The 22,322-nt window shown below is 50.6% G+C and overlaps 10 protein-coding genes across 10 annotated transcripts; 3 read left to right on the top strand and 7 right to left on the bottom strand.

Annotated features, from left to right (window-relative positions):
* Window positions 1-88: 88 nt before the first annotated feature.
* N7443_000738 (pentatricopeptide repeat protein) lies at window positions 89-2,647 on the bottom strand (the record flags this gene model as incomplete). The annotated part of the gene is made up of 1 exon (XM_056880794.1): window positions 89-2,647. One exon carries the CDS (start codon window positions 2,645-2,647, stop codon window positions 89-91), a length of 2,559 nt encoding a protein of 852 aa, XP_056746032.1.
* A 134-nt stretch (window positions 2,648-2,781) lies between these two features.
* Window positions 2,782-5,242, top strand: N7443_000737 (uncharacterized protein; the record flags this gene model as incomplete). Its single annotated transcript, XM_056880793.1, has 8 exons — window positions 2,782-2,841; window positions 2,892-3,104; window positions 3,166-3,239; window positions 3,297-3,531; window positions 3,582-3,721; window positions 3,770-4,043; window positions 4,090-4,211; window positions 4,264-5,242. The coding sequence occupies 8 exons, from the start codon at window positions 2,782-2,784 to the stop codon at window positions 5,240-5,242; spliced, it is 2,097 nt and encodes a 698-aa protein (XP_056746031.1).
* A 218-nt stretch (window positions 5,243-5,460) lies between these two features.
* Window positions 5,461-6,682, bottom strand: N7443_000736 (uncharacterized protein; the record flags this gene model as incomplete). Its single annotated transcript, XM_056880792.1, has 5 exons — window positions 5,461-6,116; window positions 6,169-6,305; window positions 6,362-6,422; window positions 6,471-6,590; window positions 6,640-6,682. The coding sequence occupies 5 exons, from the start codon at window positions 6,680-6,682 to the stop codon at window positions 5,461-5,463; spliced, it is 1,017 nt and encodes a 338-aa protein (XP_056746030.1).
* Window positions 6,683-6,824: 142 nt separating this feature from the next.
* Window positions 6,825-9,624, top strand: N7443_000735 (snoRNA-binding rRNA-processing protein NOP14; the record flags this gene model as incomplete). Its single annotated transcript, XM_056880791.1, has 2 exons — window positions 6,825-7,112; window positions 7,171-9,624. The coding sequence occupies 2 exons, from the start codon at window positions 6,825-6,827 to the stop codon at window positions 9,622-9,624; spliced, it is 2,742 nt and encodes a 913-aa protein (XP_056746029.1).
* Window positions 9,625-9,848: 224 nt separating this feature from the next.
* On the bottom strand, window positions 9,849-11,874 carry N7443_000734 (uncharacterized protein; the record flags this gene model as incomplete). The annotated part of the gene is made up of 7 exons (XM_056880790.1): window positions 9,849-10,050; window positions 10,107-10,359; window positions 10,410-10,815; window positions 10,864-11,050; window positions 11,112-11,187; window positions 11,235-11,570; window positions 11,622-11,874. The coding sequence occupies 7 exons, from the start codon at window positions 11,872-11,874 to the stop codon at window positions 9,849-9,851; spliced, it is 1,713 nt and encodes a 570-aa protein (XP_056746028.1).
* A 521-nt stretch (window positions 11,875-12,395) lies between these two features.
* N7443_000733 (uncharacterized protein) lies at window positions 12,396-14,109 on the bottom strand (the record flags this gene model as incomplete). The annotated part of the gene is made up of 3 exons (XM_056880789.1): window positions 12,396-13,436; window positions 13,487-13,846; window positions 13,900-14,109. The coding sequence occupies 3 exons, from the start codon at window positions 14,107-14,109 to the stop codon at window positions 12,396-12,398; spliced, it is 1,611 nt and encodes a 536-aa protein (XP_056746027.1).
* A 277-nt stretch (window positions 14,110-14,386) lies between these two features.
* N7443_000732 (putative G-patch domain protein) lies at window positions 14,387-15,501 on the top strand (the record flags this gene model as incomplete). The annotated part of the gene is made up of 2 exons (XM_056880788.1): window positions 14,387-14,482; window positions 14,533-15,501. The coding sequence occupies 2 exons, from the start codon at window positions 14,387-14,389 to the stop codon at window positions 15,499-15,501; spliced, it is 1,065 nt and encodes a 354-aa protein (XP_056746026.1).
* Window positions 15,502-15,869: 368 nt separating this feature from the next.
* On the bottom strand, window positions 15,870-16,793 carry N7443_000731 (uncharacterized protein; the record flags this gene model as incomplete). Its single annotated transcript, XM_056880787.1, has 1 exon — window positions 15,870-16,793. The coding sequence occupies one exon, from the start codon at window positions 16,791-16,793 to the stop codon at window positions 15,870-15,872; it is 924 nt and encodes a 307-aa protein (XP_056746025.1).
* Window positions 16,794-17,673: 880 nt separating this feature from the next.
* On the bottom strand, window positions 17,674-18,434 carry N7443_000730 (uncharacterized protein; the record flags this gene model as incomplete). The annotated part of the gene is made up of 4 exons (XM_056880786.1): window positions 17,674-17,724; window positions 17,774-17,880; window positions 17,984-18,277; window positions 18,380-18,434. 4 exons carry the CDS (start codon window positions 18,432-18,434, stop codon window positions 17,674-17,676), a joined length of 507 nt encoding a protein of 168 aa, XP_056746024.1.
* Window positions 18,435-20,125: 1,691 nt separating this feature from the next.
* Window positions 20,126-21,664, bottom strand: N7443_000729 (uncharacterized protein; the record flags this gene model as incomplete). The annotated part of the gene is made up of 1 exon (XM_056880785.1): window positions 20,126-21,664. One exon carries the CDS (start codon window positions 21,662-21,664, stop codon window positions 20,126-20,128), a length of 1,539 nt encoding a protein of 512 aa, XP_056746023.1.
* Between the last annotated feature and the right edge of the window lie 658 nt (window positions 21,665-22,322).

Genomic DNA, 22,322 nt, shown 5'->3' with positions numbered 1-22,322 from the left:
CATGGTGGCAGAAATAAATTAATATACAGGCCCTATTTACAGCGGGCTGAAGACTCAAAACGCCGCCTGATGCAAAGTCCAACCCAATTTACAGCAGCTTGCTATCTTCAACTCCTAGAGCCGATCCAAGGTCAATTCCCGACACCTGCATCTCGTGCGCAGCTCGAGTCAGTTTGCTTTCGATGCGCTCTGGACCCAAATCATCTGTCCGAGCCATCACGATCCGCAGTAAACTAGACATGATCTCCACTTGGTACTCTTGTGCCTCATGCGGATCAAGCTGCTCGAGATCCAGTCCTTGTGCTTTAAGAGCCTGCTCCTTGCGATGTCCTAGCAATTCGAGGAGTCGGCCAACTTGGGCGATGCTCTCTTTGCTGCGGGGTGTCGAGGATAGGCGGCGGAGACGGTGTTTGGGTGTTCCAGCTGGGACTCCGGCTAGGCGGGCAACTTGCAGGACGATCATGCGGGCTGTAGTTTCGTCGGGCGCAAAGCCGAAGGAGGCTCGCATTGATTGAAGGGTAACAAGCGTGCCCGGGAGATCCTTAGAGAGGCAGAAACAGCGCACGATCTGGTCATACAGCTCCTTCGAGAACTGTTCCGAGGTCGTCTTTTGGGCGCGAGGGGAGAGTTGTGAGTACCACTGTACCATGTTTCCGTACAGCTCACGCGCAGATGGGAATCCGGAGTCGAAAGCCGTACGTCCACGATCGTATTGCAGCTTGGCGCAGTCCCAGAGACACGCATATGTTTCCAAATCCGGTTGGACGCTTGTAGACATGACCTTGAACTTGGTCCATAATGAGCGAATATCTTGTTTCCGGAGTTCGGCGTAGAGGAGATGGTTCATGAAATAGGAGTTGGGTTGGATATGCGCGTCGCCGAGACATTTGACCAAGTACTTGACCATATCATCGTCGCCTCGGCGGGTGTGGTAAAGAAGAAGAATGGAGAAGGTTTCGATGCCAGCGTGTGGTACCTCACGCTTCATAAACTTGGGAATGCGAGCCGCCTCAGCCTCGTTGTGCTTGACTTGGACTCGAGGAGTGGGTTCGACAGGCTGGAATCGTTTCCATGCAGCGTCAATTCGGTGCTGAATCATGGACCAGGCGAGTCGCTCTGCTTTATCCCGCGCACTGGCGCTTCCTTCTCGAAGCCAACCACCTATCAAACCATTCAAATGCTTCGAGTCGGGTCGCACTCCTCGCTCATACATCAATTCGATCACTAGAGCAGCGGAATCAACCTCACCCATTCCAATGAGCTTCTTCATCCAGCTGGCATAGAAGAAACGGTTCTGGAATCGACGAGGCAGCATCGTAAGTGCCGATAAAGAAACTTTGTTGACGGCGTGCTCATCGATGCTTGATGCATGGAGATTGCCTGCTAGGCCAAGAGCCGCTTGATATACAGCTGTCGAGTCGTTGGCGGGATCCTGACCGGTCACCATCATGTCTTTGAAGATCGCGACTGCAGTGTCCAACCGTCCTGCGGTGAGAAGACCAATGCTGACCTGATCATAGTCCTCCATGGTCATGTCGGGGCCTAGCATCGTCTTTAATTGTAGGTATAATGCCCATGCTTTGACCTCTGCGTCTTTCCCGGACATTCTACCCCATGCCGTGATAACAGGAATCAGGACACGAGGCTGGCGGGATTTATCATTAGCCAGGAATGCTAAAGCGATGTCCTGAGCTCGTTGGGGATTGCTTTCAGCCGCGAAGAGTCGGACACCTTGCATCCAATATTCTTCAAGATCTTCCTTTTTTTTAGATAGCTCAGCTTGGTAAGATTCCCACTGCTCCAGTGCTTGCGTAGTGGCACCTCCTTGATGTAAAGCATCGATGTATGAAAGAATCTGGGGAGTGGCGAGGGGTCGGTCGATGGACCTGGCATCTTCGGCGAGAGTTTGGAGATGCGTAGATCGTGTGGCCTTCGACAACTGTGCTGTCGCTTGAGATTCCCAGACAATGTCAAGGACATTCGGAGGAAGTGCGCTAATAAATCCCGGCATAGCCTGCTTGCACCGGCGATAGGATTTCCACACTTCTTGCCTCGTCCGTTCATCCGACTCGTTTTCTGTGAACTTTTGGAGAGCCTTTTTGAATCGTATCGCATATGCCTGAGATTCCTTATTCGTAGCCTTCAATGCCGAAGGGCGTTTGGCAGCCAATTTTCGCCGTTCTCTGGCGCTGTCTTGCCAGTTCTCTTGTTCCAGCGCGAGACCCTCAAACTCCTCCTTGAGCATGTTGTCCAGTTCATCGTCGAACACTTCATCTAGGGAGTACTGTTGCTCCGCTGAACCATGCTCCTCGTCATATTTCCGTAGAGCCTCCAGGGCAATCTTCCTGTCGTCTTCTGGCAACCCCAGGATAAAAGGACTGTCGGGGGCGAACGGGCCTTTTTCCAGAACCTTGAGCTCTTGCTGAAGCTTCGTGAGCTCTTCCTCTACCTCCCCTCGCTCCTCATTTTCTTCGGCCTCGGGGTCGATCTTCCGTCGTTTCTTGCTTCCGGGAGCGTCCTGTTCGAAGAAATTGACCTTATCGTTGGGCCCGCCATAGTCGAGTCGACGCGCCGTTACAGCGGAAAAGGCACGCCTAGAAACGGACGGGCCCACATGGTAAGCTCCTCGAACAAGCTGGCGGAGCATATGGAGTTGGGTCGAGCATGAAGTGTTGAAGTCGCGAAGTTCGGAAAACCATTTAATCCACTTTTCGGGTTTAGCGTGGTTCCCGCCCCCGTTGAAGTCATCCCTCGACGCGCGCCTGTCAATTGGGACAAGCTATGGATCCCGACGGGTTAGAGGATGCTCTGGAACTGGCCAGAGACAGGTCACAATATCAGGTAGGTACTGAGAACGTGTTTGATTCTCCCTGCAAACTGACATTTTTCAGGGCGTGTACGTTTACCAGCCCGCAAAGTCTGGGAAAGCTCCCAGTGAACGCCCTTCGAAGCGTCGCAAGGTCTCATCTACCGGCAATGGAGGACAACAATCAGGCGCGCATTGCTTCTTGCCTTTGTTGGACGGGGAAGAGACTGCAGAGTGTGTTCAACTGCGCCATGATACCTACAAACAGCTATGGTCCGAGCAGGAAGACAAGATTCAGGTAGGAGAGACTTTGGCATGTAAGTGCGGACTTTTCGTCGCTAACGTGAGCCAATTGACAGGAAATCCTCGAGGATGTTGATGCCGGGGTCCTGACAGACGTCTTGTCTTTTGTGAGAGGAACATCACCCCAAACGTACGGCCCTATCCTACAGAGGAACACTCGAACTGCGATCTGACCGGATATTTTCAGGTGTAATGGATGTATACCCACGGCATTGGTGACCGTTGGATCCAACGTGTCTTCCCTCAGCCGATTACTCTCTCGCCTCAACGATCAACTGATAACGAGCGGGGAGGGTGGTGTTGTAGTGCTAGAATCTGGCGACGCACCCAACCTCAAAACATCCCTGAAGAACATCATTCGAGCGGCTGTCACCAATACCGAAGGCAATGACGGATACCAGAAATTCCTCACGGATCGTTCTGTATGTTCATGCATGTCAATCCTTCCCTTGTTCATACTAACTAGCTCAAGGGACCCCGATCACTCGGGTACGATCTGGACCTGCTTCATGACTACGTCCAAAGAAAAGGAACTAAAAAACTGGTTCTTGCTCTGCGAGATAGCGAAGCGTTCGATCCAGGGCTACTAACTGATTTGTTGTCACTCTTCAAGTAAGATTCAATTCCTCGCATTTCAAAATCCCTGCTAACAATTGTTAGATCTTGGCTTGATCGTATTCCGTTCACAGTTTTGCTTGGAATCTCAACCTCTGTTGAGCTATTTGAGAGTAGACTCCCGCGCTCATGTGTTGCCATGCTTCAGGGGAAGCATTTCGAGGTTCAAGAAGCAGGAAACTGTGTCGACCGCATCTATGAGTCCCTTCAGGCTGAACCGAGTGGGAAGATGTGGCTTGGCCGCAATATCACTAGCCTCCTTTTTGAGAGGGCAAGCGACTACTTCTTGACACCGGAGGCATTCAGTCGCATGGTCAAGGTAAGATTTTTATCTAGTAGAATGCCGTCTTTCTAACATCATGCAGTACGCATATATGTCACACTTCTTTGCCAACCCCTTGTCAACATTTTTGGCAGATTCAGTGCCGTCAGTAATGTCGCGAGGCCGTTTCTGCGAAGCTATCAGAAATCTGCCCTCTTTCCGGATGTAAGCGCTCTTTCCTGCTCCAATCTTGATCTTTTGTCTAATGATTTGTCAGGTTCTGCGAGGACCTTGTCGAGAGCGGCTCTGGCAATGAAGTGCTCGCTTTGCTGGAAAACAACGAGCATTTGTTTGAGCAAGCTCTTAAGCATTTTGAAGCAGGACAACAAAATATGCGCCAAATCTTCCAGGCTGTTCGGCTCATCTATTCGTGTCTCCAATACACCCAGGGCACGAAAAAGACCAGTTTCTCTGACCTTTCTGTGAAGGCCCTTTCAGGGGAGCTGAGTGAGTCTCCAATAGTCGACGATATGCTGGCTATTGTAAGGACTTTGGATTCCAAAAAGCTTGGACAAGTGCTTGAGACTTTGCCCAAGGAGATGTTCGACCAAATATCTCTCGGTGAGATCCAAGTCGAGTTAAGAATCTTGCAAGATAAATATGCAGAGTTCGGCCCCCTACGCAGCGAATACAACATCAACAACTCCGTCGTAAAGACAACCGTTGTCCAGCAGCGGATCCAGCTCAGCAAAGCCAAAGCCAACCTTCCTGAGCATGACATCGAGTACACCAAGATTCTTGATCTCTTGATTGGCGCTCTGCAGGAGTATTTCGCAGAAACCTTGATCCCGCCTCAGGATCTGTTCCTACATGAAGCCTTCCTCTTCGATCTGCGCAATCCTTTGAAAGAAACATTTGGACCCCGTCCCCGCTTTGCAATTGAGCGTGCTATGACAAGCCCCTTCGACTACTTGTTTTCCTCGCCTGATGCCTCTGGGGCCAGAATCTCTGCCAAGCAACCTGCTACGGCTATTCTATATCAACTCTACCTCGAATCCGGTGTACTAGTCAATGTTCATGACTTGTGGAAGGCTTTCCATGGTGTTTTCGAAACCGAACAGGGCAAGAAGTGCGATGACCGCATCGTCATGACTTTGTTTTATGGCGCTCTGTCAGATTTGAAGTCCTTTGGCATTATCAAGAATAGCCGGAAGAAGACCGACCATCTTGCCAAGGTTGCATGGATGGGCTTGTAGTTTACATATAATGGTTACTTTCAATAGTATGACATTGATCATCCCCTGTTGAGTTCGCCTAAATGGAATCGTGCAAGGTTGAAAAGAGGCGAATATCAAATCCCAATCATTTTCCGAATGCTAAGGGGTATCAAAATCATACAGTTAAAATATAATACAGAGAGCTCCGTACCGAACTAAAGCAGAATATGTGCGAGTTCAGATGTAGAAGCAGACACTCAACTTGACTCGTCTTGTATTGGTCGTTGAATGATATCGTCACGTCCAAGAGGCCGTCCGCCTTCACTCAAAACCATAGCTTCCCTCCGTCGGCGGCGAAGCGCTTGCTCTTCTGCGCTTCCTTCCTGGAATCTCCTCGAGGACTCTCGGAATGAGGAACCGGCTGTGTCTTCCCCGTCCACCATCCACACATCACTGTCTTCATCATCGTCATTGTCTTCATCATCATCCTGATCATTCTCTTCGATCATACTGCCCATCAAGCCATGCTTCCGAAGTTGCTTGATTCCATCTGGATGCTGCGTCAAAGTCCCAAATATGGAGCTCATGACCGCATCGTCCGACCACCATGTTTTCATAAGAATCACCACATCTTGTCGCCGGGATGGCTCGGTCAATGCACACGGGAATGGGTATCTGATGAGCCACCGGCTAATGATACCAGATTCCAAAGCCGCGGGGACATTCTCTGGTAGCAAGATGTTCAAAATGTGAAGGGCCTTCTTTTCTCCCAAAGGCCTGGTCTTGGGCAGAATAGGTGAGTTTGTGGTAGACGTTTGTTCAGTGTGTTCTTCCACGAAATTGCAAAGGCAGTTGATCAGGGCCGTGTATGTCGGAACATCTCGAAGATGAGTACAGACTGATGTTCGAGATACTGAATCTAATTAGCATTATGCATGAGCTGCAGGCGAAGGAACGGTGCATACGGGCTCTGTTGGATACTAAGAAGTGGAGGGCACTTAGGGCACGAGCTTGTCGGACTTTATCCTTGCAATCTAGATCTGCTAGAAGTAAATCGCGGGTTTCGCCCTTGGTAGACCGTTCGGATATTATGCGCAAAGCTCTGTATATGTGTGTGTGCATTAGTACGTGTCCCGCAACGGTGAAGGCTAATCATACGCAGCTCGGAGATCATGGCTTGTGCTCTCGGAGAGCTTGAGAAGGGTATCTAACTTGAGGACTGAATGTCATTAGTAGGTAGATGCTGCAATGATGATGGAACTCTTACCATCCTCTGTTCCTTCACTAATAATCTTATCTTCTCTATCGTTATGCTTGATCTCGGTCAGATCAACCACTTGGCGGAGGTCGGTGACAATGCCGCGCACGGCAAAGAATAGCGATATACCTAGAAATGTTAGATACCACGCCATTGGAAATATCAGAACAATAATTACCAAGGCAAAGCCACAGCGCACCATCCCCCGAGAAAGGCGCCATGATGTTTGTAGTTGGAGATGAAGAGATGCGGAGAGGCTCTTGGCAGAATCGCGATCGGCCGAGGCGGTGAACCTTTTTTTTCTGATCGCTTTTACTGCAGCAAAAAAACTCCACTCTCACGACAGTTCCAACAGCCAAAAAAATGCCGCCTTCTCAGCTAAAACAGCTGAAGGCTTCGCTCAAGGATAGCGGGGTGATTGCTCCCCAGCAATCCAAGAAGCAGAAGCGCCAAAATGCGAAGACCGGCGCCACGGCGCAGAATCGGAATCAGCGCAATGCCGCTTTACAAGCAATTCGTGATCGGTTCAACCCTTTCGAGATTAAGGCGCCTTCCGGTCGCGCCAAATTTGAAGCGACCACCCGTGATTCGGGCTCAAAGCCTGCTGCGCGCGCCCGTCCGGGTGTCACCAAATCTTTGGGTGAAGAAAGGGTATGTTGAGATTGCTTTCCACCTACTGCTACAATTTCATATCTGATACCGTCTATAGCGCCGGGCCACCCTTCTCCAGGAGATGAACAGCCGTAACAAAGTCGGTGGACTTGTTGATCGCCGTTTCGGTGAAAATGATCCGACTATGACCCCCGAAGAACGAGCCGCCGAACGATTTGCGCGCGAGAGTCAGAGGAAGATGCGCAAAGAATCCATGTTCAACCTTGAGGATGAGGAAGATGATTTCCAGTTCACGCACATGGGCCAGCCTTTGACTCTTGAAGGAGAGACATTGAACGACGATTTCGAGGCTGGCGACCTGGGTGGTGAAGAATCGGACGAGGAATCTTCACGGAAACGGAAGCGCTTTGTCGACAACGATGAAGATATGGAAATGGAGGAGGACATGGACATGGACAATGACTTCATCGATCACGGGGACGGAGATCAGCCCGAGCGGAAGAAGTCCAAGGCTGAGGTGATGAAGGAAGTCATTGCCAAATCCAAATTCTACAAGCACGAGCGACAGCAGGCCAAGGAGGACGACGAAGATCTTCGAGATGAGCTTGATAAGGAGCTACCTGGTCTCTTCGAGGCTTTGCAAGGCATGAAGAATCCTGGTAAGCCGGAGCCGGCCCAGCAAGATCTCGATGCCATGAACCCGGAACGTGCAGCCCTATTACAGGAACCAGAGAAGAATAAGACCGAAAGAGAGTACGATCAGCGACTGAAGCAACTGACATTCGACAAGCGGTCAGCGCCTACGGACCGTACGAAGACTGAAGAGGAGAAGGTGGAAGAGGAGGCTGCGCGATTGAAGAAGCTTGAACATGACCGGGTCCGCAGAATGCGCGGCGAGGTAGTCACTGACGACGAAGAGGAAGAATCCGACAAAGATTCGTTCATGCAGGACGACGAGGATGAAGAAATTGATGATGCAGAGGCTTTCGGCCTCCCCTCTTACTCATACCAACCTCGTCCTGAAATGGCCGTGGAGGATGAAGACAATTTTGTCATTGATGATGACTTGGTCGAGACAAGGTCAAATGCTAGCCTCGACATGGATGCAATTGACACGGAGGAGGAGCTTTCCGAGGAAGAGGAAGTGGAGTCAGAGAACGAAGATGAGCTCATCAACGGAATGACACTGCCAACAACCACTGCTTCTGGAGCCGCATCCACCGCCGTTGAAGTCAATCAAACCGCCGAGGGAAAGCTAGCTTTCACATACCCTTGTCCATCAACCCACGCAATCTTCCTCGAGATCATCAAGGATGTGCCAACCGAGGATGTTCCGACTGTCGTTCAGCGCATTCGTGCTCTGCATCATCCTCGCCTCCAGCCCGGTAACAAGGAAAAGCTTGGGAAATTCGCCGAGATTCTTGTTGAACATATCTCCTACATGGCTAACGAGAGCGAGGAGCCTTCATTTGCTGCGATCGAGAGCATTCTGCGTCATATCCACTCTCTGGCCAAAACTCACCCGTTGAACGTCGCTATGTCATTCCGCGCACGTCTTCGCGAGATTACCACCGAGCGTCCCCTTAACCTTCTTCCTGGTGACCTGGCCATTCTATCCGGCATCTCAACCATCTTCCCTACATCCGATCACTTCCACTCTGTCACCACGCCGGCTCATCTTTGCATGGCTCGATTCCTGGGTCAGTGTTCGGTCAACACAGTCTCTGACTTTGTGACTGGTGCCTTCGCCACTGGTTTGTGTCTCCAGTATCAGACCGTTGCAAAGAGGTACATGCCCGAGTTCATCAACTTTACTCTCAATGCGCTTTGCAATCTTGCACCCACTGAGCCGACTTCCAAACTTGGTTTCTTCCCATCTAGGAAATCTGAGGACTCTGTCCGGCTCGCGCCGTCTAAGAAGGTCACCCCGCGCAAGCTGCATTTCCGAGACATTATTGCCTCGGCCTCCGACTCTGATGCGCAGGAAGAACTCAAGATCTCCCTTGTCACCACCTTCGTCTCTCTCCTCGGCGCTGCCTCTGACCTTTGGTCGGAGAAGCCCGCTTTCGCTGAGATCTTTACCCCCGTCCGTGAAGTCCTTCAGTACCTCCGCCAATCATTCAAGAGCAAAGTCTTTGCTGCGGCCCGAGAGCCTATTCAGACGACTCTAGACAAGATTGATGCTCATCTTTCCAGCGCTCGTCTCGCTCGTCGCCCGTTGCTTCTCCACACCCACAAGCCCCTGGCTATCAAGTCAGCCATCCCCAAGTTCGAGGAGGACTTCAACCCGGACAAGCACTACGACCCAGACCGCGAGCGTGCCGAGTCCAACCGTCTCAAGAAGGAGTTCAAGCGCGAGAAGAAGGGTGCCATGCGCGAACTGCGCAAGGATGCCAGCTTTGTTGCACGCGAGAAGCTCCGCGAGAAGAAGGAGCGCGATGCCGCGTACGAGCAGAAGTACAAGAGGCTCGTGGCCGAGATTCAGAGCGAAGAGGGCCAAGCTGCCAACGCTTACGAACGCGAGAGGAGAGCGCGCCAGGGCAAGCGGTAATCTATTCGTTTTTGTTGAGGTGCTTTATCGCGTCTCTGCATACCTCTCATGTCTTTTTCTTTTGCATACATTCTGTCAGACTCGTACATATACTCTTCGATGCCCTTCATACGGGGCTGGTGCATGACCGGAATAAAAGTCGTTTGATACGCAATACCAATTGGAATTTGCCTTTACATCCTCATATAAATACTCATCTTCCTTTCTATGCAAAGAAACGTGCTCTAATGTACTTCTTCCCGATGCAAGCGACCCGAAGCATCGTGTTGTGCGTCCCACTCGACCAATTCAGACTTCGGCACCTGAACCAGTTTATGTGTGACTGTCCCATCGTCAAACTTCACGATCGTCTGTCTATACTCATACCGTTTATACTTGGGAATCAATTCAATCCAAAAGTAGTAGTAAACACCACAAAGCGTGAGCCTGCCCGATCTTTAGTCTTGGCACAACTAGCATGTTATCCCGAACGGGTGACTTACAGGCCGATGCCAACCACCAAATAGGTACCGTACCAGAAACTGACATCTCCCCCATCTGCGCCTCCTGTAGGGGGATACCACGGTGCGACAAGCGTATAAAGATTCGCAAGGAAGGCGAATACAACGGCCACATTCCAAGCTCTGTATTCGGGCCTGGGTAGATTGAGAGCCTTGCGGCGTCTCCGAATCATCAGAAGCCCAATCACCAATAAGAAGCTGAAAAGACTGCCCGGATAAACGGAAAGATCAACCACTAGACGAGGTTAGAAACACTTGTCTTGATGCTTCGGCTTGAACACGTACCAAAATTGAAAGCATCTCCAGCAGGAGGCCCGATGACCATTATCACCGTTATCACATACTGAACCAGATATGACCCGAGGGGAGTTCCAAATGGTCTCGTCGAAGTCCAAAATTTGGGCCAAGGGAGAAGTCCCTGCCTACCAGTCTCCCGAAGCATTCGCGAGTAACTGATCATCACGGCTATTAGGTTCCCGAAGGCGCTTAGGCAGATGAGTACATCTAGTCCATGAGAAGCTCCGTTCGAGCCAAATACTTTTTCAAAGAAGATTCCCGCTGCAATTTGCTTGGAGGCGAGGATCTCTTCTCGTGATGCGGCTGAGAAGTATGCCACGTTGACCAAGATGTAAAGAGTCGTCACCAGGAGGAGAGAGAATGGAGCGCTCCAGCGTAGGGTTTTCACTGGGTTCTTTGAACGTTTAGCGGTATGTCTACGTTCTGAGGTTTACGGGCTCACCTTGATCTCATTTACCACAGAAAACGCATTCTGATACCCCGAATAGGAGAAGATCAATTTGATCATGGCGTTGGTCGCTCCGTAGGCGGATGCTCCTGAGCTTCCTTCCCACGCATTGCGCCAGTTTATCTGAGGATCTGCCACTCTTGTATGTCCCCCAAGAACCACCAAGCCAGCAATCGAGATCCTTGAGGAGTGTTAGCACGTCCTTCCATAGAACAGTCAATCATTCAATCTTTCAATCATACAGTAATAATGTAGCGATCTTGACGATACCAAACCAAACGACGAACCGCAAGGACCACCTCGTGCTTGCAGCGACCACTATACAGTCTTAGTTCGCTATTCCCATTGACAGAGCGTTGACGAACCTATTAATGCAAGTGTATAAGCCGCAACAGCAACGCCCTTCAACTGCCAATCGGTATACGACGATCCGGCAATCCCAAACAAGTATTCGGCCAAAACAACGGAATTGCTGCTCCCAAACGAGAACACGACATGTTTTACCGCAAATATTGTTGGGAAGAAGTATTGTGGTTTCAAAAAGGCTTGCTCGAGCCAGACAACTTCGGCGCCCGATCGACTGGGGAAATATGATGCCAGTTCAAGGTAGAGCGATAGCGTGCTTTGGGACAGCAGGTATCCTATGAACCAGTATATCATGGTAAGGCCTACTGAGCCAACGCCGGAGAGAATAGTGGCGGCTGATTCAGTTAGCCTGCTGGGTCCTTGGAGGTTATAGAATGGGCACCCACGCGTGGAAAAGATTCCTGTGCCAATCATTTGGTTGATGTTTAAGCACATCGCTGCCAGAAAACTGACTGAGTATCCCAATGGTGAACTTGTTTCCACGGGTGCACCCGATGCATCTTGGTAGGTCACGCTCGTCGAGTTCAATCCTTCTGCTGCGGTATATTTCACATCGCCGTGGACAATGGTCTCTTCTGACTCTGAGGCTGGCTGAGCCGCCACATTGGCCGTTTTCTCTTTGTCGTCCCAATCCGACATCCTCAATCGTTGAGATATTCCAGGCTTCTAAAACAGGTGCCTGAGGAGACAGAATACTATGTCTGGAATCAGGCTTATATACTCATGGAATAACTGTTCGGTTCTTGAGTCCATCTAATGGTCTTGCCATCGTCCGGGTTGAGCACGTCATGTAACTTAGGCGACACGACTCCTCATTCCATCGAGACACCCTCTTCTAGTACATTTGTTGGACCCCTATGATAGGCCCGTAGATGTTGCATTACTGCATGACGACTTTGATTCCCACAATTCTACAATGAAACTCCCGAGGTCGGGTCGAGTGTATAGAAATACCGAACATCCCCTCTCCATTCGCCATCCGGCCCAAAAGCACATCAATAATCCAAAAGAATTACGTCAGGAGGTGGCTTATTGTCTGTAACGTCTTTACTACAATAAATCAATTGATCCAATGCATATAAAACTCATATCTAAGTGTACCAAATCCATGTGTGTGAATATGGATAGTGTAACTGTTCAGGTGTCTCATATCATGAAGACTACTGCCTCAAGTCCTCCCCAATGCTAAGCAAGTATTCACAACGCGTCCTCTGGTCCTGCGGTACCGTCTCCATCTTAGTCTGATTAGTCTGAATGAAGATCCGATGATATGCATCATTCCCACTGACCCAAGCCCCCCATGCAGGACTAGACGGAAACCGGTGCGTATTGGGGTTTAAAGACCGAACGAAACTAGTCCAGTAGCCCTGCATCACGGGCACGATTCCGGCATTCGTCGTATAATATGATGCTGGCGGCACAGTACTCACGCCGTCCGGGCCCCAGATTGCATTCACCTCCACGGTGTGAGAGGTTCCGGTTCCGACTTCTTCCTCGTGTGGATCTAGGACTGCGTAGTGGTAGTTCCAGCTGGGTACGCCGGCGGAGGCGTATATGGAGGACATGTCGATTCCTGGACAGATGTAGCGGAGTTCACCGTAGCCGGTGCTGGTTGGGGGCCAGTATAAACCTGCATTCGGATAGGCTTTGGTTTGGTCCTTGGTGAGGTACATGCTGTTGAATTTTTCTAATTGGGCTTTCGTGATATCGGGGAATTGGTTTTGGATGAATGTGTCAGCTTCAGCAATGCTAGATGTGTTTCTCGGGACGAAGATTGTGCCTTCGTTTGTGACGTCGCCGAATATGACAGGTACTTTGATGAATTTGCCTTGATGGAATAGTTTCAGGGTATGGTCTTGGACCAGGTCGCCGTCGATTGTTGGGCTGTAGAGGTATAAGGGATCTCCTGTTGCTCCTGGAAGTGGCGTTTTGATATTTTGGTGTTGCAAGTCAATGACGTTCAGACTCCGTAGACATGCCAGGGTGTTATCGCTGTCGGTACAGCCCGTGTTTGTTGCCAGTTTGTTGTAGGCAAATTGGCTTTCAGACACATTGAGCATAGTCCCGAAGCTCTGTGATTCTGCTGCCGCGCCGATGAACAATCCATCGTTTCGTCCTCCATAGGCAGAAAGATGCAGGGTCACTGAGGCTCCTCCGGCACTATCACCGCCAATAACGACATGTTTGGGATCTCCGCCAAACTATAAATACGTTAGAGAGGAGAGCAAGAAGGAAACGAAGCTATACTAACATTGCTTATATGCTTCTGTACCCATTGAAGAGCCTGGCGTTGATCCTTGAGTCCATTATTGAGACTAGCGCCCTGCTCGACTTCCTTACCGGCAAGAAACCCGAATGGACCCACGCGATAGTTGAAAGTCACCACAATCATATTGTGGCCTGATGCTTCGACTAAGTACGTCCCATTGTAATTGGGGTTTGACAGCTCTGCGAAGCCTCCGCCCTGAATGAAGAAGTAGATTGGAAGTTTCTTTCCAGAGTTAACGGCGTCAGTTGGGGTATAGATATCTATAAAGAGACAGTCTTCCGACTGCGTGTTCTCTATAGATGTACCTGGGCTTTTTGCCACCGGGATACAAATTGGGCGATGCTAATTCCAGTGAGCAAGGGAGCCTATTCTCGGCAGCATTTGGGTGAACATACACGTGTGGCCTTCTGAGTTTCTCTCTTGAATGGTGGATCCTGGGGAGCCTCGAAGCGCAGATCACCAACAGGTGCAGCTGCATAGCGCATTCCAAGGAACTGCGATACTCCGTTTGAAAGTGAACTGCCTTCATAGCTGGAATAGCTCAGGTTGACCACTGGGGCCTGTGCAGAAGCTAGGGACAACAGGAAGAACTGATAGAGAATCATAATTGTTGTAGGCAAGGTCTGATCTTATGGAGGGGGAAAGAGAGGTAGGCTTTAACAGATCTTCGGGGTCCAGAAGAACAGCCGACAGCCAGGCCAGACTCCCTGCAAGGGGCCCATGACCTGAAGACGGAAGGGCTATGCTGGGAATGCGCGCCCTTCGATCGCAAACAGGCCAAACAGGATGCATTTGGCTGAATCCGAGTGGAGATCCACAGCGGCTTCCCCGCAACTTAATCGGCGCCTGGCTCATCTCGGGAACTTGACTCTGTCATCCATCATGTCGTCCGATGAGGAGGACTATATGTCTATGGCGATCGAGGAGCCCAAGCAGAAGGAGACATTTACACAACGGAAAAAGCGCGAGCAGCGCGAGGTGAGCTCCCCTTCGTGTTTTTTTTTTTATCCCACTGACCGCCCTTGCAGGCCGAAGCGCGTGGAAAAGTCCCTTCGAAAGCCGAACGTGCAGCTGAAGACGCACGTCGCCGAGATGAAGCTTTGGCTACTAGTACCCTGGATCCCTCTAACAAGGGGTTCAAGATGATGGCCAAGTTGGGCTTCAAGCCCGGCCAATCGCTCGGAAAACGCGACACCGACGCTGACACCGATACCAAAATTTCCGGCCCCGATGATTCCAAGACACGCTCTGAGCCGCTAAATCTTGTTTTCAAAGAGAACCGAGGTGGAATTGGATTGGATACCGAGAAGAAACGGAAAATTCGTGAGGAGGCAGCAGAAGCAATCAAGAAGATTAAGCATGAGGAAGGCGATTACAGGGATCGCGTCCGCGAGGAACGCGAATTGAAGCGAATCGAGGCGCAAATACGAGCTGCACAGAAGGTTGCCGAGAGGCTGGATGCAGAGGCCGAAGAGGATACAGGGAAGGACGGGGATCAAGAATCTAAACAAGAATACCCTGACGCTAACAACAAGGACGAGGCCCCAGAAGATAATGAGTTGGGACCCCGCGACGCGCCGAAGCCTAAGCGATTCAAACCCACCTCGCAGGTCAATATTCTCTACCGCGGCCTTGTTCGCGAGCGCGAGGAACGAGAACGCGATAATCAGGCCCGTCATGCTCTCATGCATTCCCTGCCGTCGTCCTTCTTTCCCAGCCAGAAACTACCCGGATACGAGGATGCTGATCTGGAAAGGGATGACAAGCAAGCCCTTGGCGATACGCTCGGACCGTACACCGCTGCTGTGGAGCAAGAGCTTGAAGAGGAAGATCCGGAGCTAGACGCGTTCAATGCCCTAGACCCGGCTGAGAGACTACATAAACTAGTGGTCTATCTCCGCGACACATATCGATACTGTTTCTGGTGCAAATACCGCTACGAAACTGATGTGGAGCTGGAGGGCTGTCCTGGCTTGACTGAGGAAGACCATGATTGATCTATTTGATCAACCCCTCCGTTTGTATAGTATGCCTTATGAATCATAGAAACGAACTGATAAATTCCGAATGCATCTCGTGTGCTCTTCGATGACAGTATTCATTATCAATATGCAAATTTGACTCTCCGGGTCATCATAGTATACACAAATATCCTTGGTATCATAAATTGGTCCACACTGACTTGAGCCGCCTTTCCGCAGAAACTATACAAGATCTTTCCGATTCTCGACGGTCCCAGTCCCGACGCACTGCGCCGATTATGCAATAGGATGTGTTGAAATAAAAAGAAAAAAGAAAAAATATAAGAAGGAAAAGAGAAGAAAAGAATGGGAGGATGAATAAAGACAGGCGAATGCGATCAAACTCAGTGGAGGCTTCCCACGAGCTCCTCCAACGACCGATTCTTGCACTTCATTAGAACCTGATGACAGCCCTCACAGATGCGCAAGCAACAGAATACACAACGGTGGCGGATCTCACGGTCGAACTTGAGACAGGTCATGCACGGTATCGGGCACCATACGTTCTGCGCTACGGGCATGTTGCGATGCTCCTGGAAGCAGGCGAGGTGGACTTTGTTCAACGCCGCCGCGACAGGCGCAAACTCCAAAGGAGGGGTGTCGGTTCGCGCCTGCTCGCTGCTGGACACAGGTTCCAGAGGAGTTCCAGAGCCATCGGGGGTTGGAATGAAGTCTTCCAGCGGTGTCACATCTTCGTTATCTTCTGCAGCAGGCGGGGAGAGGGTGACCGGGGGTTGAGATCGGGTGAAGTGTGATTGAAACTGCTCTTGCGGGCGGGGCTGCATTTGCGACTGCGAGATTGTAGGTTCTGGTTGCATGCGACGCTCAGACTTCATTGGAGGCGACGGCTGCATTTGAGGAGTTTGCTGGAGCTCGGGCTGGGGTTCGGGAAGCGGCGCAGTCTCAACAATAGGCGGCGCGGGTCGTCTCAGACCCTGTGTTGTAGGAGAGGTCTCGCTTGGGCGCGCATTACTCCCCACCTCTCGACGGGCTGGGACTTTGGTTGTTATCCGCGGCGGGGGAGGTAGTTGATCCCTGGGGATTGCAGGCAATTCCTTGCTCGGCGGAGGGGCGGCCTTGGGTAGCGGGGCAAAGAAACCACCAGAGGGAGGAGTAGAGATCGGATCTTCTTCGGGAGTGCGGGACTCATTGGATTTCTTGCTGGAGAAGGAGAACTGAGATCTGGCAGCGGCGGTACCGTTTTTCATCGCCGTTAGAGAAGGAACGCGAAGGCCACGCGGGCGCTTCTCGGAATCGAAGATAGCCATATTAGATTAGAAACAATGGAATCACAAAAACCAAAAAATCAATAGCGTACAAGGCGCGGTGAGCACCAGGTATAGCGAGATTAACGACGCCACAATTTGATTAGCGACGATCTCGATCTGTATGGGTCTCCGCGCACTCCCGGAGAGCTCGTGCTGCGAAAGGCGGATATAAGTAGGATGAAGGACAAAGACTTCAGGGGAAAAGGAAGAAAGAGGAACAGCGGGAAAAAAGAAGGAAAAAAGCGAGAGCGAGAGAGAGAGCTCCGGTGTAATCTTAATTTCGGGGCTTCACAGCAAGTTTTTGTCGCTGTCCCTGAATCCACTTCGGATCCCAGACTCTCAGCCCCCCAAACGCGAACTAATCGGATCAATGGCCCTCCTCGAGTGCATTTCACAGTTGACTTTCATGCTCAATGATCGCATTGCCGATGTCTATCGGTCAATCAGGGCGCGGAATCCCCCTCCCCAGGAATTCACATTTCCATTTCATCATCCCGGTCACAGATTAAGGAATGGAAACGAGGTTCTATGCCCGTGGAGTCAGGGCCCGTTGCGATTTGTTTCATCTTTCCCCTCTCAGGTGGAGACGATTGGACCCGTCACAAAGTTCGCCAGTGAGCGCTAGATTAAATAGATCGTGTATGGTTCCAAGATCAGGACCGTTTGGGACTTGGATTGGAGGTTAACACCCCTGAACCCGGCACTTGCAGACTTTAGCTTGGTCTTATCGGCATTCCGTGATATCATACGAAGGATCGTCGGACTTGGCCGCCACGGTATTTCACACCACGTCATCTCCATAGTCTACTTGTCTACTTGTCTACTTGTCTCCTTTTTACATGGATGGTTTCTTGAATGGGGTCTCAGCCATTTCACTAACTTAGCTCTCAGGATCGTTAACGGGTATGTACGATCGGCGCTCTCGCGCAGCCTGCATTTCGATTAGCCGCTGCTTCTTAGCACACAAAGCAAAATCTTACCTCGAGATATCGCTCAATCCACGGCTTCAAGATAGCCCAAGCCAGCAGGCCACCTGTAGCAAAGATGAAAATAAACACCACTGCTTCGTCCTTTCGCGAGTCGCGCTCTATCGTCAAGTAGTTGGTTAGTCCTGCCTTTTTGAGCTCGTCTCATAGCTATAGCCATAGCGAGTTGCAATGTGATTCGATCTTGCAGGGGAGATCACATACGGAAGCAAGTGGTGAAGACGTCATCTTCCTTCGCCCCTTTGCATGTCGGGAGCTCGTAGTCCAAACAGAACTTGCGATTGCAGTCGTTGCAGCTCAGAGCTCGGTATTTTGTTGTGCGCTTGGTCAAGTGGTCGTCGTCTTCGATCTCGGCTCCGGCTTTGAAGGCATCAAAGGCGCGTTTGTTAAGGTGCAGGACATTGTCAAAGGTGGATGATGAGGTTCCGGACTTGGCGGGGTCGAGGGGAATGATCGTGCTATTGGAGAAACAGGTACACTTGCAGAATGAGGTCGGCGCTGTATTCAGAGGTATTATGTTAGCTTCTTGTGCCAGCGGTGATGGTAATAGCCTTGATCGGCAGCTGCACGAGCGTATCGACCGGTCAGGGTTCCACTTACTAGATGCCACAGTGAAGGAGATTAGAGAAAGAAAGGCGATGATGAGCAGGAGCATGTGCGCTCTACTGCTTCGGAGGCCGCTTACAAGCTGCATCTTGACGGTGTCACACGTTCTTACCTTTCCATAACGCGCCGGCAACTTGGATGACGAGGCCTATCGTGGTTATCTATCTACACGTGACATGTAGGCCGCCATTGGCTCCACCCGGGCATAGGGCATCTACGAACATAATGCACAAAATCGAGCAAGACTCCACAACAGCCCGGGTGGTCTAGTGGTATGATTCGCGCTTAGGGTTCGACCTAAGCACTCCTGCGCGAGGTCCCGCGTTCGATCCGCGGCTCGGGCCTGTTATGTTTTTGCCAATTGGATATCCTCCAGTGGCTTTTTTGGTCGAAGACATTGTAAAAAAATTAAAATTTTATAGAGACTAAGTGTCTAGAGCATCCATGAAACTAGATGGTGCAAGGATCATCTTGCTTCAATATCTTGGACGGTTTCTGCGGTTGTTGACAATGCGTTTTGGTAGAGGTATATATATAAGGATGGCCCCGAGACAACATGCGGGCATATTCTCTCCAAATGTCGAGCAGGGTCCATACATATGTTCCGGATCATTTAAGGCATGGACCTAGCATACCATGTACCTGGATAGCCCCGGCCCTCTGGCTTCTAGTCCAGTGAAACTGCTCATATTCCATGCAAGTCTAGGTTCTATCCAAGTAACAACACAGTACCTACGTACCGCATTTCCTCTGCCACTTCTTGGTGTTCTCCTTGCCGCTCCCTGCTCACTGAGCAGGGAAAGAGCAGATCGAGTAATTTGAAGGTATTTTACACCAACGGCAAGAGCCTGGTCTATAGTACTTACCCAAGAAAGACGGAGAGGCTACCTGGGTCTGTGACGTGGACTTACCAATTGTGACGGCGAAGCTTGTCACCACAAAATCTACCGGCGACAGCCGAGAGAATCCCCAAACATCGTTTATCAATTCTGTTGAGTTCGTCCTTGCTGCAGCTAACCCGAGCTAGCTCCCTGAATGGCCGCTGGATGTCGGAACTGTGCGCTTCTTGAGCGATGGAGAGGCGCGGAACCCGAGCAATCTCTCCGCACTAGTAGAGTCTGCACCAAAGCCTGGTAGAACTAGTTGGTCCATGAAGGGCTTCTACGGCGAGTATATCGATGGTTTGATTACCCAGTTGGGTATCGTCTGGGGCCGTTCGTGAAAGGCACACAACTCCGGGACAGTTGAATACCGAATGTGGATTAATTAATAGCAAGTATTTATAGCATATGTATACAAATTTCATTTCCAATTTCTTATTTAGGACATTCAGATGTTTGAAGCATCAAGTCCTGGCTATTGTAGAATTATATACTATTGAGTACTCTATGGTTAGTATAATAGCTTATTATATAGTGGTCAACTAGTAAAAAAACCGTTGTCTTCGTACTCACGATAAAGTCAATTTAGTATAATGGAGCCCGATAGGAATAATCTGAGCATAGACTAGGTGCTCAATACCTCTAAACGATCTCTAAGAAATTAATGAACACTCTCTAAGCGCGATCTGAGCTCAGTGAGTCTGAGCCTGAACTGAAGTTTACTTATCGAGCCTAACTCTGAGCACCCTCGTTAAAGCGGCGGCACCTACAATAGGAAAGCCCCACCTGGCAGAGAAATATTGTACGTATAGTGACCTATGTATAGGTGATTGAAGTATATCCAGAAACACATAACTCATTATGACCTGCCCTTCATTCCCTTCTTCCGGTTCTCTCTCTGTCTCTGCTCCTTGGCTGCATCACGCCGCCTCTTCTTCCAGGCACGGTTGTTGTCACCCCGGTTATCCCAGAACCACTTAGCAAACTCAGTCTCGTCCTTGGGAGCTTCACTCCCACGAGTCTTCGAGACTGGGGTATCAATTGATGAGTCCTCGTCGTCCTCCTCATCGTCCTCATTCCAGTTCAAACGTCGGTTGACCAAGCTAGTGTCGGGAGTGGGAGCTGCGCTTCGCAAGCCTCGATCTTGCAAGTCCCTCTTGGTGAAGGGTGTGAAAGGGGTCTGAGGCTCCGGAACACGGGGCGCATCCTCTGAATCAATGTCATCGGCACCGAAAAAGCTGAAACCAGCATTGGCCTCCGGATCGGGCTGTTCTTCGGCGGCCGAGGCGAGGGCGGGCCGCTTGAACAGTGCCTCCAGAGGATGGACCTCTTTTGGAGAAGACTCGTCTGCATCTTGAGCAGCCTCGGACGTCTTTTCGGGCTCTTCCGAGTCCGAATTGTCACTGCTGGCCGCATCAGCCTTGGTAGGCTCATCAGCCTCTTTGGAAGGCTGCGGTTGCTTCGATGTTTCCTCATCGGAGGAGTCAGATGAATCATCAGAGGAGCTGTCGGCCTCAACCTCGGAGTCCGAGCTCTCATCAGAGCCACTCGAAGAGGTATAATCCTCAGATTCGCTTGAAGGCTCCGGGGTCTTTTCCTTGAGAACAGGCTTCTTCGGCTTCTTCTCTTTGGTACCGGGGACTTGACCAGGTCGGTAGTTATCCTTTCGAGTCTTTTCGCTGGCAGACTCCTTCAATGCGCCTGTGGAATCCACCCAGCCCTTTTCTTCGTCAAATGTAGTCGTGGGCGCAACATCCTCCCCGGCCGAGCGCAGGAAGCTGGGTTGGGTGTAAGTTTTGGCGAATTCGTGGATAACCGTTTCCCGAGAGGACTTCTTCTTTTTCTTAGCCTTCTTGTCATCCGCTTCGACAGACAACCGATTGGGTGGAAGATTCGTTCGGAAGAGACATTCGGACTTTTCAGTGTATTTGGACTTGGGTTGCGGTTTTTCCTTCTTGTCGTCCTTGCTCTTCTTTTCCGATCTGCGCTTTTCCTTCTTGGAAGGCTCGGTCCAGCCACGCTTGACTTTGCGGTCTGAGGGAAGTTCGAAGCCGTCGATCACCTCATCCTCAACATCCTTTGACTTGCGCTTCTTCGACTTCTTCTTTTCCTTTACAGGGCTTTCGACAGCTTCCTCTTCGTCTCTCTGCCTCTTCGAAGGACGGGCAGTGTCAATTTTAAATTTCTTGCCTTTCAAAATCGAGCCATTAAGCTTCTTCTTAATTTTCTCAGCGTCCATGGTCGGCAAGGTCACGTAGCCGTAATTGTTCTCGGGGAAGGTGGGAATGGTGTGGAACGAAATGTCGGTGGCCGATTGACGGAGGGAAGGAGGTAGAACTGATGGGAGAAGTTCGGCAGTAAGAGGAACGATGTGGAGTCTCGTTTTGCCTTCTGTCATTGTAGAAAGGCCATATCCGAGTCAATTTGTGAGATTGTGAATTTGCTGGGCGACAAAGAACTGAGCAGCACTTTTTTTTCTTCTCCGCAGACAACATATGGGTTCTGCCACCGCCTTCCCTTTCGGCCCAGCATGTCAAGAAGTGACGAGCATTCAGCCAAGGCTCTAGGGCACTCACTCTACGTATACTAATAAGGTCAATACGCCGCTAGCTTGTATCAGGAGCCCCTATGAACCAACCGAAATCCCCACCGAGGATCTCCCAAACCTCGGATTCACAGGGCTGATGTAATTCCGCAGATGACCCGGCGATGACGGGACAGTCGTGGCACACGACTGGGGCCAGACCCGCGGATAAACGGCCAGGGCAGAGTCCTTTATGTTTAAATAGCGTTCTTTGACAAATTGTACGTCGGGGCCATCCGCCACATCCGACTAAGAGATCTGGTCATCTTACGTACCCGATTAGTTCATCCCATTTCCCTTCCTCTCACCGATCTCACTTCCCCAGTTACTCCGGATCAACTGGTTTCCCCCCCGCTCCCTTTCCCTTCCTCCACACCTCCCCTCTCTCAATATCATCATCCCTCTCCGATGTCTCCCTGGCTTTAGCCTGAATTTCCCTGCCTTTGTAACTCGGCCTTCCCTTGGGGAAAAC

The sequence above is a fragment of the Penicillium atrosanguineum genome, assembly GCF_028827265.1.
Source record: "Penicillium atrosanguineum strain IBT 20685 chromosome Unknown utg000001l_segment0_segment0, whole genome shotgun sequence".
NCBI lineage: Eukaryota > Fungi > Ascomycota > Eurotiomycetes > Eurotiales > Aspergillaceae > Penicillium > Penicillium atrosanguineum.
Note: the sequence above shows the minus strand (reverse complement) of the source record. Positions and strands in the feature narration are given on the sequence as shown.